Source organism: Pristis pectinata, chromosome 24 (genome assembly GCF_009764475.1).
Source record: "Pristis pectinata isolate sPriPec2 chromosome 24, sPriPec2.1.pri, whole genome shotgun sequence".
Classification (NCBI taxonomy): Eukaryota; Metazoa; Chordata; class Chondrichthyes; order Rhinopristiformes; family Pristidae; genus Pristis; species Pristis pectinata.
The window spans coordinates 4,632,547-4,646,590 of NC_067428.1; the positions used below are offsets into that span (position 1 = coordinate 4,632,547).

General features: G+C 43.5%; 1 protein-coding gene across 2 annotated transcripts in view; it reads right to left on the minus strand.

The window, feature by feature from the left end:
* The window catches only part of LOC127582558 (cyclic AMP-responsive element-binding protein 3-like protein 3), a 28,530-nt gene extending 15,096 nt beyond the window's left edge, over nucleotides 1-13,434 (minus strand). Inside the window, exons 1-3 of one of the 2 annotated variants that reach the window (XM_052037911.1) lie at nucleotides 13,161-13,434; nucleotides 2,608-2,754; nucleotides 1,071-1,353 (exon numbers count right to left, since the gene is read on the minus strand). In XM_052037911.1, the coding sequence (XP_051893871.1) occupies nucleotides 1,071-1,353; nucleotides 2,608-2,754; nucleotides 13,161-13,181 (451 nt within the window). In that variant the 5' untranslated portion in view covers nucleotides 13,182-13,434. The remainder of the gene's footprint in view (nucleotides 1-1,070; nucleotides 1,354-2,607; nucleotides 2,755-13,160) is intronic. The other variant, XM_052037912.1, reaches the window with a different exon arrangement.
* Nucleotides 13,435-14,044: the final 610 nt, after the last annotated feature.

The following is a 14,044-nucleotide window of genomic DNA, read 5'->3' on the forward strand; positions in this document are numbered from 1 at the left end:
CACCTGGAGGAAACCCACGCAGACACGGAGAGAACGTACAAACTCCTTACAGACAGCGGCCGGAATTGAACCTGGGTCGCTGGCGCTGTAATAGCGTTACACTAACCGCTACACTACCGTGCTTGCCAAAACAACTGTGCAGGTATATTACAAGGTTCCGCCACAATTTGAACTTGGATCGCTGGATTCAAGGTTCAGAAGTGTTCACCATTACAAGACCAAAATTGTACACAGGACACTAGGTGTGAACCTTTATAATTGTGGTAAGACATCCTTACTCTTGTACCCAAACCCTCTTGCAACAAAGGTCAAAAGGCCATTTGCCTTCCTAGCAGCCTGCTGCTCTTACAGGTTACCTTTCATGACTCGTGTACAAGGACATGGAGTTCCTTTTGACCATTGGGACTAACCAATCACTCAGCATTTACAGAATACGCAGCATTTCCATGAGAACAAGTGCCACAAGGGATTAGCTTTCTCACAGTGACTACTGTAGTCAAATAGCCTTAGATACCGGGTTGACCTTTGGGGTGAGGTGCCAAGGAATTCTCACAACTTACAAGAGAAAGTTGATATTTTGCGATAAGCACATAAAAATGGAGTTCTGAAATAAAAACATAACATGCGAGAAACACTCAGCAAGTCAGGCAGCAGCTGTGGAGAAAGAAGCAACCCTCTCAGGTCAATAACCCTTTGCTGGAATTGGTGAGAAAACTATGGTTTAAGTTGCGGAGAGGACGAGGGTGGGGAGAACAGAGGGGATGTCTGTGGCAGGTGAGGCTCTTCAATTCTGCTGAAAGGTCATTAATCTGAAAGATTACCTTTGGTTGTCTCTCCGTAGATGTAGCCTGACCTGCTGAGGATCTCCAGAATCCTCTGAATTTATTTCAAACTGTGTCATCCTCCCAACATTGCCCTCTGATTGGGTTACACCCCGCAGACATCAGTCCTGTCCAAAGGGACAGGGAATTAAAACAGGTCAGCGTCTGGGCAAACAAAACAGGGGAACATCTCCTTCCTTCACACTCGGTCTCCCAAGTCCGCACTTACAGGGCAGCTGTGCCTCTTACCAAAGCTGACGGAGAAATCCACATCTGGGTATGTAATATCTGGAGCTCCTGGCCAACGGTCTGAGCAGCAGGTCTCTGGGCCAGTGTGAAAGGCCGGCTCCTTATGGAAACCCTCAAAGTCGCGGGAGCTGTTGGATGACTGCTGCGGGCTGTCCAGCTGATCAGACAGGTGGTCCTCAGATATCCCGCTGTCACTGCCCGCCGAGGACCAGAGCGGGGAGTCAGGGACTGCTTCAGCCAGGATCGATGACAGGATCTCCTCGCTACTTCTCCCGCTGTGGGTCTGGGGAAACCAAGGAGATCGGGGTGAGAGACTAGATTATCCGTCAACACTTTACCGGTGGAAATGTGTGAAGTGCCTCAGGTTGTGATGTTTTGTGTGTGGGACATGACCCACGTTAGAATATTCTGTGTGTGTGTGTGTGTGTGTGTCTGTCTGTCTGTCTGTCTGTCTGTGTCTCTGTTTGTGTGTGTGTGTGTGTGTGTCTGTGTGAGTATGTGTCTCTCTCTCTCTCTCTGTCTGTCTATCTGTCTGTGTATGTATGTGTGTGTATATGTGTGCGTGTATGTGTGTGTCTGTGTGTGTGTCTGTGTGTATGTGTATGTGTTAGTGTGTATGTGTGTGTGTCTATGTATGTGTATGTGTGTGTGTGTGTATGTATATGTGTGTGTATGTATATGTGTGTGTGTTTGTGTATGTGTGTATATATGTGTGTATGTATGTGTGTACATGTGTGTACCTGTGTGTGTGTGTGTGTGTGTGTGTGTGTGTGTGTGTGTGTGTGTGTGTGTGTACGTGAATGAGTGAGTGAGTGGGTGACAGGGTGTGTGTATGTGAGCGTAAGAGTGTGTGAGGTTACCCGAGTTACGATGTTCTGTGGACGTGCGATGACCCAGGTTAGAATTCTGTGGGATATGAAAGCAGAACATGCTGGAAACACTCAGCAGGTCAGGCTGCATCTGCTGGAAGAGAAACAGTCAACGTTTCAGATTGAAGGCCGTTGGTCAGAACATTCTGATGACGGGTTTTCGACCTGAAACGTTAGCTTTGTCCCTCTCCCCACAGATGCGGCCTGACCTGCTGAGTGTTTCCAGCATATTCTGCTTTTACTTTAGATTTTCAACATCTGCAGTTTTTTTCTGCTTTTCACCACAATGTACGTGGGGTGACCCAGGTCGCAATGATCCATGTGCAAAATTCCTGGGATTGCACTATTAACCCAGGTTACAATGTTGTGTGTGTGTGTGTGTGTGTGTGTGTGTGTGTGTGTGTGTGTGTGTGTGTGTGTGTGTGTGTGTGTGTGTGTGTGTGTGTGAGAGGTAAACTGGGCTACAGTATTGTAACTCGGCAAGCCGGGTTACAATACTGGCCTGGGTTATTGACTCGGATTACAATGCTCTTTGTGTGTGAGGTGACTCAGGTTTCTGGCGCTCTATGGGTGGGGTGACCCTGAGTTGTGGTACTCTGTGTGCGGGGTGACTCAGGGTTACAATGTTCTGTGCCCGCACGGTGATACAGCATTCCAATTCTCCTTACACTGGGCTGCGCCATCTCCCAGCAGTCTGCACTCTCACTGTCATTTGCCTCGAAGCTTTCATGGCGAAGGATCCCATCCTGTTGATCAAAGAGTAGATCCAGGAGCTCCACACTGTCCAGTTCCGGGGTCAAGCATTCTCCTGGTGCCTAGAGAAGGAGCACACAGAAAGTGTAATCCCACTGAACATCAGCCCAGGATAATTTGCACAGATGGTAAATATTAGTGAGTACCAGCCATAATCAGAGGATATAACATGTATTAATCACTAATACACATAAGAACCAGCCTTCAAACTTCTTCCAAATGTAAATTACAGGTAATAAGGACAGCTGCATGAACCAACATCACTGTCTGTGAAGGGAGCAGACTGTCGGCTCACAATGGGAGACAGTTTCAGAGAAATGCTTTGGAAAGGGACAAGATAATACCTGAGGAGTTTGTGTATCCAAAGGATCACCCCTCACAATACTGTGGTACAGGAAGGTTGCCTTGGGAGTCTAGAGTTTGTCCTCAGCCATTGTTAGAATATCGAGGCAAACCACCTTGTCTCAACAAAGGTGTTTGAATATTCAGTGTTGTTCTCGTCATTTAAGATGCACTCCCATTGTAACTGGATAATCCTATGCAACTATTTACCCACACTCAAAATATTGAGGGGAACTACACATTGAAAGTATTGAGAATGTATTTGATCACCTGTTTACACCTACGGTCTCCACATGGCTCATTCAAAGTCACAACAGTACATCAAACGATTGAAAGGGATTGAAGATTCAAACAGCATAACAGCTGAAGCTGATTATATTACTTATATTATTATATTATTTAATTATTATATTCATAGCATTATTATAGCATATTATATTACATATAATATAATCTGATAATAAAGGAGGAATAAAGGCAGCAAAGAGAGTGCATCTTAGCTTAGAAAATCAGTAAGTAGAATTATTCTGAGCTGGAGTTAAGAAGCAGAAAGGGACATAAAACACTGATGGGAGTCGCGTTGAATCAAAGGAGACGATTGTTTATGGCAGTGGGGCATTATCCTCAAAGTCACGTCTCTCATCCACAAAGGAAAAGTAATTTGATCAGTCACTGGAATTTGTACCTCACTGGATCACTGGTGGATTAAATTCCAGAACAAAGAGTTCATTTCACAGCAAGGAGAGGTAGAGAGAAGGGAAAGGATATCCTAGGGTTACCTGTTGTTTAGATGGTTTTAGTCTCTCAGCTTCAAAAGTAAGGAATTTTGTGGGGAGATTTTGTCATTTACTAAAAATCCCTCATTAGGACTTCTCACAAGGCTGTTGGTGATTCATTGACTGCCCACTGTAAACATAGGTGGGCAGGTGGACAGACTAGTCCTATCAGACTTGGGATATACCAGTGACAGTGCAGAGGATGAATTCATGGAATGTAAATGAGATGGTTTTCTAGATCACATATTGAGGGATGAAATAGCGGGTTGACTGTTTTAGATCTATTATTGTGCAGTGAGAAAGAGTTAATTAATAATCCTTTGGTTATGGGGCCTTTAGGGAAGAGTGATCACAATATGAAAGCATTTTATATAAGGATTGGGAATGAAACCAGCGTCTTAATTATAAACAAAGCAGTGTGGAAGTTTGAGTTGTGGGTTGGTTGTGGTAGATTGGGAAGCTGCGTTAGAAGATATGAAGTGAATAAGCAAGGCCTAACATTTAATGAATTAACATATAGCTTGCAGCAAATGTATATCCATTTAAGGTGCAAAATTCCAACAGAAAAAGAGGTCCAATTCTGGCTTAAAATGTTGCCAGAAGAAACAGTAATCCACAGGAAGCAGAAAGTTTCAGAAGTCAACAACAGAGGATCAAGACAACAATATTGAAAGAGAAAACCGAATTCAAGAGTAATCTAGTGAGAAAAATAACAACAGGCTACTGGCTGCTCCACTGTGCCGCTCAAAACCAGAGCAGTAGGATTGTGGGCACATACGGGGCATTGACTGAGGATTGGCTAATGGAAAGAAAGTGGTGAGTAGGAATGAACGAATCATTTTGTGCTGGGGGTGTGTGAGTGGTGGGGTGCCAGAGGGGTCAGTGTGGGGGACAACCTCTCACAATGATTTGGATAAGGAGATAAGTACAATATTTCCGGGTTTGCCGATGATACAAAGCAGAGCGGCATTGTGGATTGTGAGGAGGATACACTGAGGCAGCAGGAGGAGAGAGACAGGCTAAGGACCTGGCAGATGGAATATAATGGGGAGAAATATGGGACCATCCACTTCAGCACAGAATGCAGAAGGACAGAGTATTTTTTAAAAGGTGAGAGATTGACAGGTGTTTGAGAGAGACTGGCACATGATTCACTCAAAGTTAATATAAGTAGTGTAGCAGTTAGCGTTACGCTTTACAGCACCAGCGACCTGGGTTCAATTCCGGCCACTGTCTGCAAGGAGTTTGTACGTTCTCCCCATGTCTGCGTGGGTTTCCTCCGGCTGCTCCGGTTTCCTCCCACATTCCAAAGACGTACGGGTTAGGAAGTTGCAGGCATGCTATGTTGGCGCCGGAAGCGTGGCGACACTTGCGGGCTGCCCCCAGAACACCCTACGCAAAAGATATATTTCACTGTGTGTTTCAATGTACATGTGACTAATAAAGAAATCTTATCTAATCTAATCATCTAATCTAATAAGATATCTTTATTAGTCACACGTACATCAGAACACACAGTGAAATATATCTTTTGCGTAGTGTGTTCTGGGGGCAGCCCGCATGTGTCGCCACTCTTCCGACGCCAACATAGCATGCCCGCAACTTCCTAACCCGTACGTCTTTGGAATGTGGGAGGAAACCGGAGCACCTGGAGGAAACCCACGCAGACACGGCGAAAACGTACAAACTCCTTGCAGATAGTGGCGGGAATTGAACCCAGTCGCTGGCACTGTAATAGCATCACGCTAAACGCTACACTACCCCGGAGGTACAACAGGCAATAAGGAAGACAAAGAGTATGTTGGCTTTTATTGCAATAGGGTTTGAGAAAAGAGAAAAGACATCCTACTAGAGTTATAGAAGGCCCTGGTGAGACTGTACATGGAATACTGAGTACAGGTCTGGTCAGGATATATTTCTAACAGAGGAAGTGGTGGTCTGGCAGGCAGTTGAGAGATGCAAGAGGGCAATAGGACTGGCAGACAAATGGTGGCTTGTGGGGAGGACCAGCAGATTGCTGAAGGAATCTGTATGACATTGCAGATTCAGGAGAGGCTACAGATCAGAGTGCCTGTGGGGCGATGCAGTTAACTGACTTGGGTCGGTGTTGCGGGGTGTGCAGACCAGGTTGTCCTGGTTGTGCTGCCAGCAGGCGCCCTCAGAACAATGGCCCAAAGGACACACAGCGGGGACAGCAGGGACATCCCCCGCATCCCCATCGTCAAAAGCACACCGGGGCACAGGAGCGATTCACACTCTGATGTGCTCAGTCAGACTTCCAAGTGACGTGAAGCAACCCAGAAGCAGATGTTATTGTCTAGAATAAAATAGACTTCCAATTACATAACGTTGAAAAAAAAGGTAGTTCAGTGCAATTTAGTTTCTAGGCCCCTTATAGTTGGTCCAAATGGGCTTTTAACATTTCAGCAAAAAGTTGCAAATAATCAATTAATGCTTAAGTAATTTTAATAAAAGTACAGGCCAGTGACTGAGTTGGGCAACAGACCACTAAAACCAATTTAGGGGCAGTGCTGCTTCCAAGCTGAGTCTTTCAACTTCATTGTGTCTCTTTTTTCCCTCTGTCTCTAACTACAGTTTAGCAACACTACGGTCACTGTGAGCACTTTGCACTAAAATGGACTTTTTTTGTTTTAATTGTGTTCTTTCTTGTAGAAGTTGGGTATAATTTACGTCTAATTTATGTTTTTTCTTGTGAATGCTGCTTATCTGATGCTATGTGCCTGTGACGCTGTTTCAAGTAAGTTTTTCATTGCACCTGTGTACACATGGACTTGTGCAGATGACAATAAACTCGACTTTGACTTTGACCACTGGTTTTAAAACCTTAACAACATTGATCTGTGACCTATCACAGACATTCCTTTTTTTTCCTCTCTCCACCTTTCTGCAACTTAAAACTCACTTGTTTTGTTTTCCACTTCTACAGCTCTGATAAAGGTTCCCTGACCTGAAACATTAACTGCTTCTCTCTTCACAGATGCTGCCTGACCTGCTGAGTTCTTCCAGTTTTCCCTGTTTTTGTTTGCAGTATGGCTGCCTTGCCAAGAATTGTAACTGCATTGTTATAAGCAACTGTTTCATTCGAGGTATCATTCGAAGTATTTTCATAAACAGGCCCACCCCAATGTTGGACAATATAAAATCGCAACCATTATCTGTGATAACAATTTGAAAAGAAGTCACCCATACATGGGATATTTATACGGTATTGTACATAACGGCTTGTGGAGAGTATATATTTTGATTTAAAGTGAATTTGATTTAAGTATAATTCAGATGGATTTTCTTAATGAGCTATTATCTTAGAAATTATATTTCACTGAAAGGCATATTTAGTCTCATAAATGAATTAATGGAAAACTATAACACGGGGGGAGTGCGAGCTCAGACCTGCATCAATCATGTTAAAATCAGCGTCACCAAAATACATAGGAGCAATTTGCATAAATTTGAATATATTTGTGGCTGATCAGGATAAACTTATGTGTAACTAAGCATGTGAGCTGAACAATTCAGAGAAGCATGACAGAAAATGTGCTTCAGTAATTATCGATGACACAAAATGCAATAATGTTTCAAATCAGATTACACAATATTTGCAAACTATATACTTCACAATGATCATTCCCGTCAAAATCATTTTGGTTAAATGTAAATTAGGGAAAAGTTAGCTACTGAGAAACAAATCTGAATTGAGTGTTAAATGAAGAATTTACAGATGAAAGGTGCTAATTAAAACATCTTAAATACTAAATTAATATTAAAAAAAAGTTATTTTTTATTTTATATCCATTTCATTACAGAATGGAGAAAATGTGTGCTGTGCCAATGCAGTAGGTTTATAAGCACAACACTGCTTCAAGCATTCTGATCCAAAAAACAGAGAGACGAGCAGTTGAAGGCCTTGGGAAACAATGGATTAGAGCAGGACTCAGTATAAGTGCTGGTTCCTACACCCCGAGGAACTATTGGAGAGGAACCAGCTGTATTGAAGTTAAATGAAGGAGGTAATGTGTGTTTCTCTGGTATCTTTCACATCTTCTAGATGTCACAGAGCATTTCACAGCCGAAGAACCACTCTTGATGTGTAGTCAATCATTGTGTGCAGTAAAATATTGCAAATAGTCAAGTAATAATGACTAAAAGAAATAATGTTCTTGCTTGCTGGTTGGGAGATAAATATTGGCTAGGAGAACTCCCTGCTCTATTTTGAACTAGTTCCATGAGATGCAAATAATGTGTGGAGGAACTCAGCAGGTTGGGCAGCATCTGTGGGAGAAAAGGAAATGTCAACATTTCGGCTCGAAACCCTGCATCAGGTCCAGGTCCTGATGTAGGGTTTCGACCCAAAACATCAGCAATTCCTTTCCTCCTAACTCCATACTCAAGGAGAAAAGACATCTTTCAATCCATAGCAGCTGGTAGGGTAGGCACAGTATTTGCCTGAAATCCAAGCTCCTCCAAAGTGCAAGCATTCATGGTGGCCAACATCCCCGCAGCTGTAACCCTGAGGGGTCTCTGTGAACCCCCCGCACAAAAATATGCCTCTTAAGGGCACAGTTCTTCACAAGCCTGTCCACATCTTCTGGCCCCTTTAGCCCTCTCCCACTTCCCTCCCATTAATGCAGCATCCATTCACCTAGTAGCAACACTTCCCAGTGCCCAGAAGAGTGTTGACTGCATTATGGTACGCTGGCTGCAGTAGTTGTACCTGCGGTGCTACATGCTGAGATCCGTGAAGAGGCACGACTTTAGGGAACACCATGCCATCAGATTTATTGTGATATTACACAGGGAAATCCGACAATACTGTTCTGTGAACCTTCCAGTTGAAGTTGCCACTCCATATGCAACTTCCACAGTGTAATGATAACCCACAATGCTATTTTAACACCAAAATGGTATGGACCAATTTCTAGGCAATTATCTAAAATATACATTTCAGCACTCCCTTAGCATTGGACTGGAGTGCCAGCCTAGATCTAGTGTTGGATTTGAACCCATTACGTTCTGACTCAGAGGCTAGGCTGCCGTCCACTAACCCACAGGTATGCAAGAAGAAAAGAAGGAAGTTCCCATGAAATTTTGTTTCTATACCGCTCCTCACACAAAACAGCGGATAAAAGGTAGAAATAAACAGGGAAGAGCGTAAAGCATGATCAGTCAGTTTAAGTAAGATAGAGAGATTCAGACAGAGTTCCAGTACAGACAGAACTGTAACTAATGCTGACACAGAGGGAACGAGATGCATAGTGGTATCTTAGGGCAGGGAGGCATGCAGTAGAGACACACAGTGACAGTCAATCCCATGGTTTGGTCGTGTTAAAAAACTGAACGTGGAGAAAGGAGCTGAGAACAGGTAGAGTTTGACAGCAAGTGAAGTTAGTGAGGAACTGTGTGTGGGAGAGACAGGAGTGTACTCAGTCAGGTGTAGTTCATGGAAAAGAGAAGCCAAAGATAAAAGAGCACTTGAGAAGCCTCATAGCATGGGGAGGGAGCAGGGTCTGAGGCAGGCAACATTCTAGTGTTCTTGTTGGTGGAACTGACTGCCCAGAGAGAGGCACAGGTTACTGCCTACAGATTAGGACAATTACCAGACAATAAAAGGCCAAGGGCCATATATAATAATAATGGAACCATTGGCTGATTATAGCTATCAGTCTTTATTAGTTAGATACAGTAGACCTCAGGCATGATATGAGAATAAATCCAGTGGTGGACAACTTTGAGCATCAGAGTAGAAATTCATCCACGCTCACTTTGTACCCTGGTAACAGCTGCAATAGTGTGTCACATTTTAGTCAACAGAACCGAATTTTGGAAGCAAACTATGATACGCAGCCCCTATCATATTGTGTGCTTAATGCTAGCAGCTAAGTTCTACACCAGGTAGAAAGTCATCTGATCCTCACAACTGTGCAACACTTACCACATCTGTCTTAGATTACTTGTAGGCACTACACTAAATTCTAAAGATCAAGTTCAAGTTTATTGTCATGGACATACCCAAGGTGTAAATGCCATGAAAGTTAGCTTGGGTGCTGGTATTTTAACTCTTGGCTGGGACCATCTTAACTCTTGGTACTCATTACCAGGGAGAAGTCAGGATTAAAGGATGTTGAAAATCAGCTCAAAGTAGAAATGAGTTGGACAGAAGTAAGAAGTGTGGCAAAGAGGGGCTGTGACAGTAACAGTCAGTGATCAGACAATAGGTTTCTCAGGTGTCTGAAGGGCAGGATGTTGGTTTAGGAAAGCTTCTTTGGAACCAGAAATGTCACAGAAGTTTTCAAAGGGTGGGAAGTGACCCAAAGTATTCTTCCATCAATGTCCATTACTAAAATCAGACTAATTGGTCATTCACTTAATTATCATTTGTGGGATTGTGCTTTGTGGAAATTGACTGCTGTGCCTGCCTAAATAATCATTGCACCTGAAAAATAATTGATTAAATGATAAGACCTTGGGGATGTGTTGCAAGGTGCAACAAAGTATTGCTTGATGTCTTCCTTCCATTCAGGAATTATGTTACAGAGAAATAGGGAAGCCAGTAAATCCTTAGTCTGAAGGAAGATTCGAGCATTTTTTGGACAGTGTTATATTCAGAGAATTAAAAAGAAAAGATGAAAACAAATCCTCTTGTGATCTTTCTGGAAAATTGACATCACAAGAAGAAATTCCGGATGGATGACCTTGCCTTCAAATATTTGTTCTCTTGGATTCGGAAGATTAAAAGCCATGACCACAGCATAAACATGAATCAAAGATGTCCAAAGTATATCACATGCTACCCTTGAGATGATGTTTGTTCAAAAACTGCATTTCATTTATTTTTGATGTCTCAAATCTCAGATTTGCCAGTTTTCAGAACACCAGTTTTATCATCTTCCCCAGTTCTTGTTGTTCTCAAGCCCTTGAATTGTTGGGGTTGGGAATATGGATTGGGGTTAGGACGGACACAGCGACATCATACCAGGGCCAGTTTGACTCTTAGCACTCATTACCAGGCAGAGGTCAGTCTTCTGATATCAATAGTTCTCCGTCCCAAGCCAAATTCACACTTGGCATGTGGCTGAAGCAAAATGTTTCCTATCAGGAATTTCTGCTGGGAATGTAGGTGGACCATCACTGCCATTAGGGTAAGTAAAAGTGAGGACTGTCTGGAGAGGAATGTGGAGGGAGGGAGGCTGGGAAATAGTGTATATACAGCATGGAAACAGGCCCTTCGGCCCAACTCGTCCATGCTCACCAAGTTGACTATCTCAGCCAGTCCCATTTGCCTGCATTTGGCCCATATGCCCTCTAAACCTTTCCTATCCATGGACCTATCTAACTGTCTTTTAAACACTGTAATTGCGTTCACTTTTACCACTTCCTCTGGCTGCTCGTTCCATATACCCACCGCCCTCTGCGTGAAAAGGTTGCCCCTTAGATCCCTTTAAATCTTTCCCCTCTTACCTTGAACCTATGCCCTCTGGTTTTAGACTCCCCTACCCTAGGAGTGACTGCTCATCTTGTCTATTCCCTCATGATTTTATATACCTCTATAATGTCACCCCTCAGCTTCCTACAATGGGGCTGCTTGTTTCCTGGCCTTCCACAGTTCCAACTCAGGAGACTGGGATTAAAATACCATCAATGTCTGAATGACTTGATGCAGTCTCAGTTTCTGCATTGATGACACCCTTAACAGACTGGTGAGCACGTCCTCTCATGATCACAAACTGCAGAACAAGTGTACTAGGAATGGTGGTGCCAGCCAACAGTTTAACTGCATGAACCTTAGGCCTCTCTTTCCTGCATTTAAATGTTTCTGAAAATAAAGCAGGACGTTGTTGCTGCCTGCAAGCCATAATACATAGCAAGTCACAGGTCTCTGCACTGACTCAGAATTAGCACTGTTGCCTCTTAAATGGAAGTTGCGATTTCAACTCCCCACCCCACCAGCAGGTCTGCACACAAACACCTAAAGCAAATCCAGTACTCTACTAAAAACTCAAGAAAATAGAACCCCCACCATTTAATACGATCATGACGGATCTACCCCCAGACTCAACTCCTCTTCTGCCCCGCTTCCCCATCACCCTTGAGCCCCTGATCATTCAAAAATGTATCTACCTCCACTTTAAATAATTCTAATGATCATGTCGTGCCTTCACAACTCTCTGGGGTGGAAAATTCCAGAGATTTACCTCCCTTATCGAGAAGAAACATTTACATACCTCAGTTGTAAATGACAGGCCCCTTATCTTGTAACTATGTCCCTCATTCAAGACTCTCCCAATTGTGGAAATATCTCGATATCTACCCTCTCATGCCCCCTTAGAATCTTATACATTTGTAAACCACCCCTCATTCTTCTAATTTCCAAGCAATACAGACCCAACCCATCTAACTTCTCTTGATAGGACCATGCTATCACCCAGGAATAAGCCTGGTGAATCTTGTCTGGAATGCTTCCAAAGCTAGGGAAGGTGACCAAAACTGTGCACAATATTCCTGGTGTGAGAATACTGCCTTTCTAAAGAAAATTTCAATGTTTTCGGAAGTGCACGTAAAAGATCCAGTCAGAGTCAGAGACATTTTCCCAGGGTGAAAATGGCTAACACGAGGGGTCATAATTTTAAGGTGATTGAAGGAAGGTATAAGGGGGATGTCAGGGGTAAGTTTTTTACACAGAGAGTGGTGGGTGCATGGAACGCACTGTCGGCAGATGTTGTGGGGGCAAATACATGAGGGACATTTAAGAGACTCCTAGATAGGCACATGAATGATAGAAAAATGGAGGGCTATGTGGGAGGGAAGGGTTAGATAGATCGCAGAGCAGGATAAAATGTCAGCTCAACTTCGTGGGCCGAATGGCCTGTACAGTGCTGTAAGGTTCTATGTTCTATGACAGTATCTGAAAAGCGCAGGAGCATTCTCCCTGGTTCTCTGTTCAATGTTTATCCCTTATTCAACATCACTATATTAGGTTATCTGGCTATTGTCATCCTGCTGCTTGAAGGACTTTGCTTTTTGTAAATTACCCACCAGGTTTCCCCATAGTATACCATGGTCCACTGACTATAAACACTTTGGTTGATCCTGAGATTGTTAAAAGCCCTAAACGAAACCAAAGCTTTCTTCCAAAACAATTAATTTTGCAGGTGGATACCCCTCAAATTCTCAGAACATGTAGAAGGTTTGAATCTTCCACCCTGAACCCTGTGCTCCAATCTCTGTCTGAACTTTGTCCTGTTTTAGAGCTTTGTGTTTGAACAGATCTGATAGCCGGATGATAAAATGAGTTTATTTATTTTGAAAAATTATTAAAGTTCAAATAAACTTACCGTCCCTGTGACCAATGTCATTTTCGGAAATTTCAGTATGGAGCTAAAACTGTTCCTCTGTTTTCCTGTGTTTCAGAAGCTTTCCCGTTCCCTCCACTCACCGATGCACCCTCGTCTTCCTTTGATTTGACCTGTGACTAAGTTGAAGTCCAACTAAGGAAAAATAGCTTCAGATATTGCAACACCAGCTGCCCTTATGATTGGCTGGAGAGGGGCTGTTATCTGCGCTGGCTGCCATGGAAAGGCAGTGACTGATAGCTGAATATCACGTTGATGGTTGAGAATGCCAGGGTGTCATACAATTGCCAATTATCCAATAAATAGGGGAGGAGAAAAGAGGGCTCCCAAAGCTGCACTTCTACACAAATCAAAGTACAGCACAGACGAACTTTAGACCATGATCTCAGCTCACTGAAGAAAGTGTACGCTTCATCAATCACACAATTAATGGATCACCACTGTAGCACTGCTTTATTAGATCATTCTCACTTACTGAGGGAGTATGATCACAGGCTCGAGCCCTCTCAAATTCTCTAGCACTGGGAATAGCTTGTTAAACCAGTGTAGTGCAACAGGCCAATGTGTGTCTTGCACATGGACACGCCAATGCAAAATTCTATTGCGCATGAAGCCTGAGGCATTGTATTCAATAAAATCAGCCCTGCACGGATAAACACGTACAAAGTCCTTTCCACCAGAGTGGGGTGTCAGGTAATGGTTCGTGGGATTGGGAAGCTGGAGCCATGGAGGAGGGAGGCCCTATGTCTGGGGCTTCAAATGGGGGACAATTGGGACTCTGGGGTTGGGTATCAGAGGGGTGAGGGGTGTGGTGACCAGCTGGTGGGGGTGAGGAGAGAGATCAGGATCAATGCTGCTCAACCCGA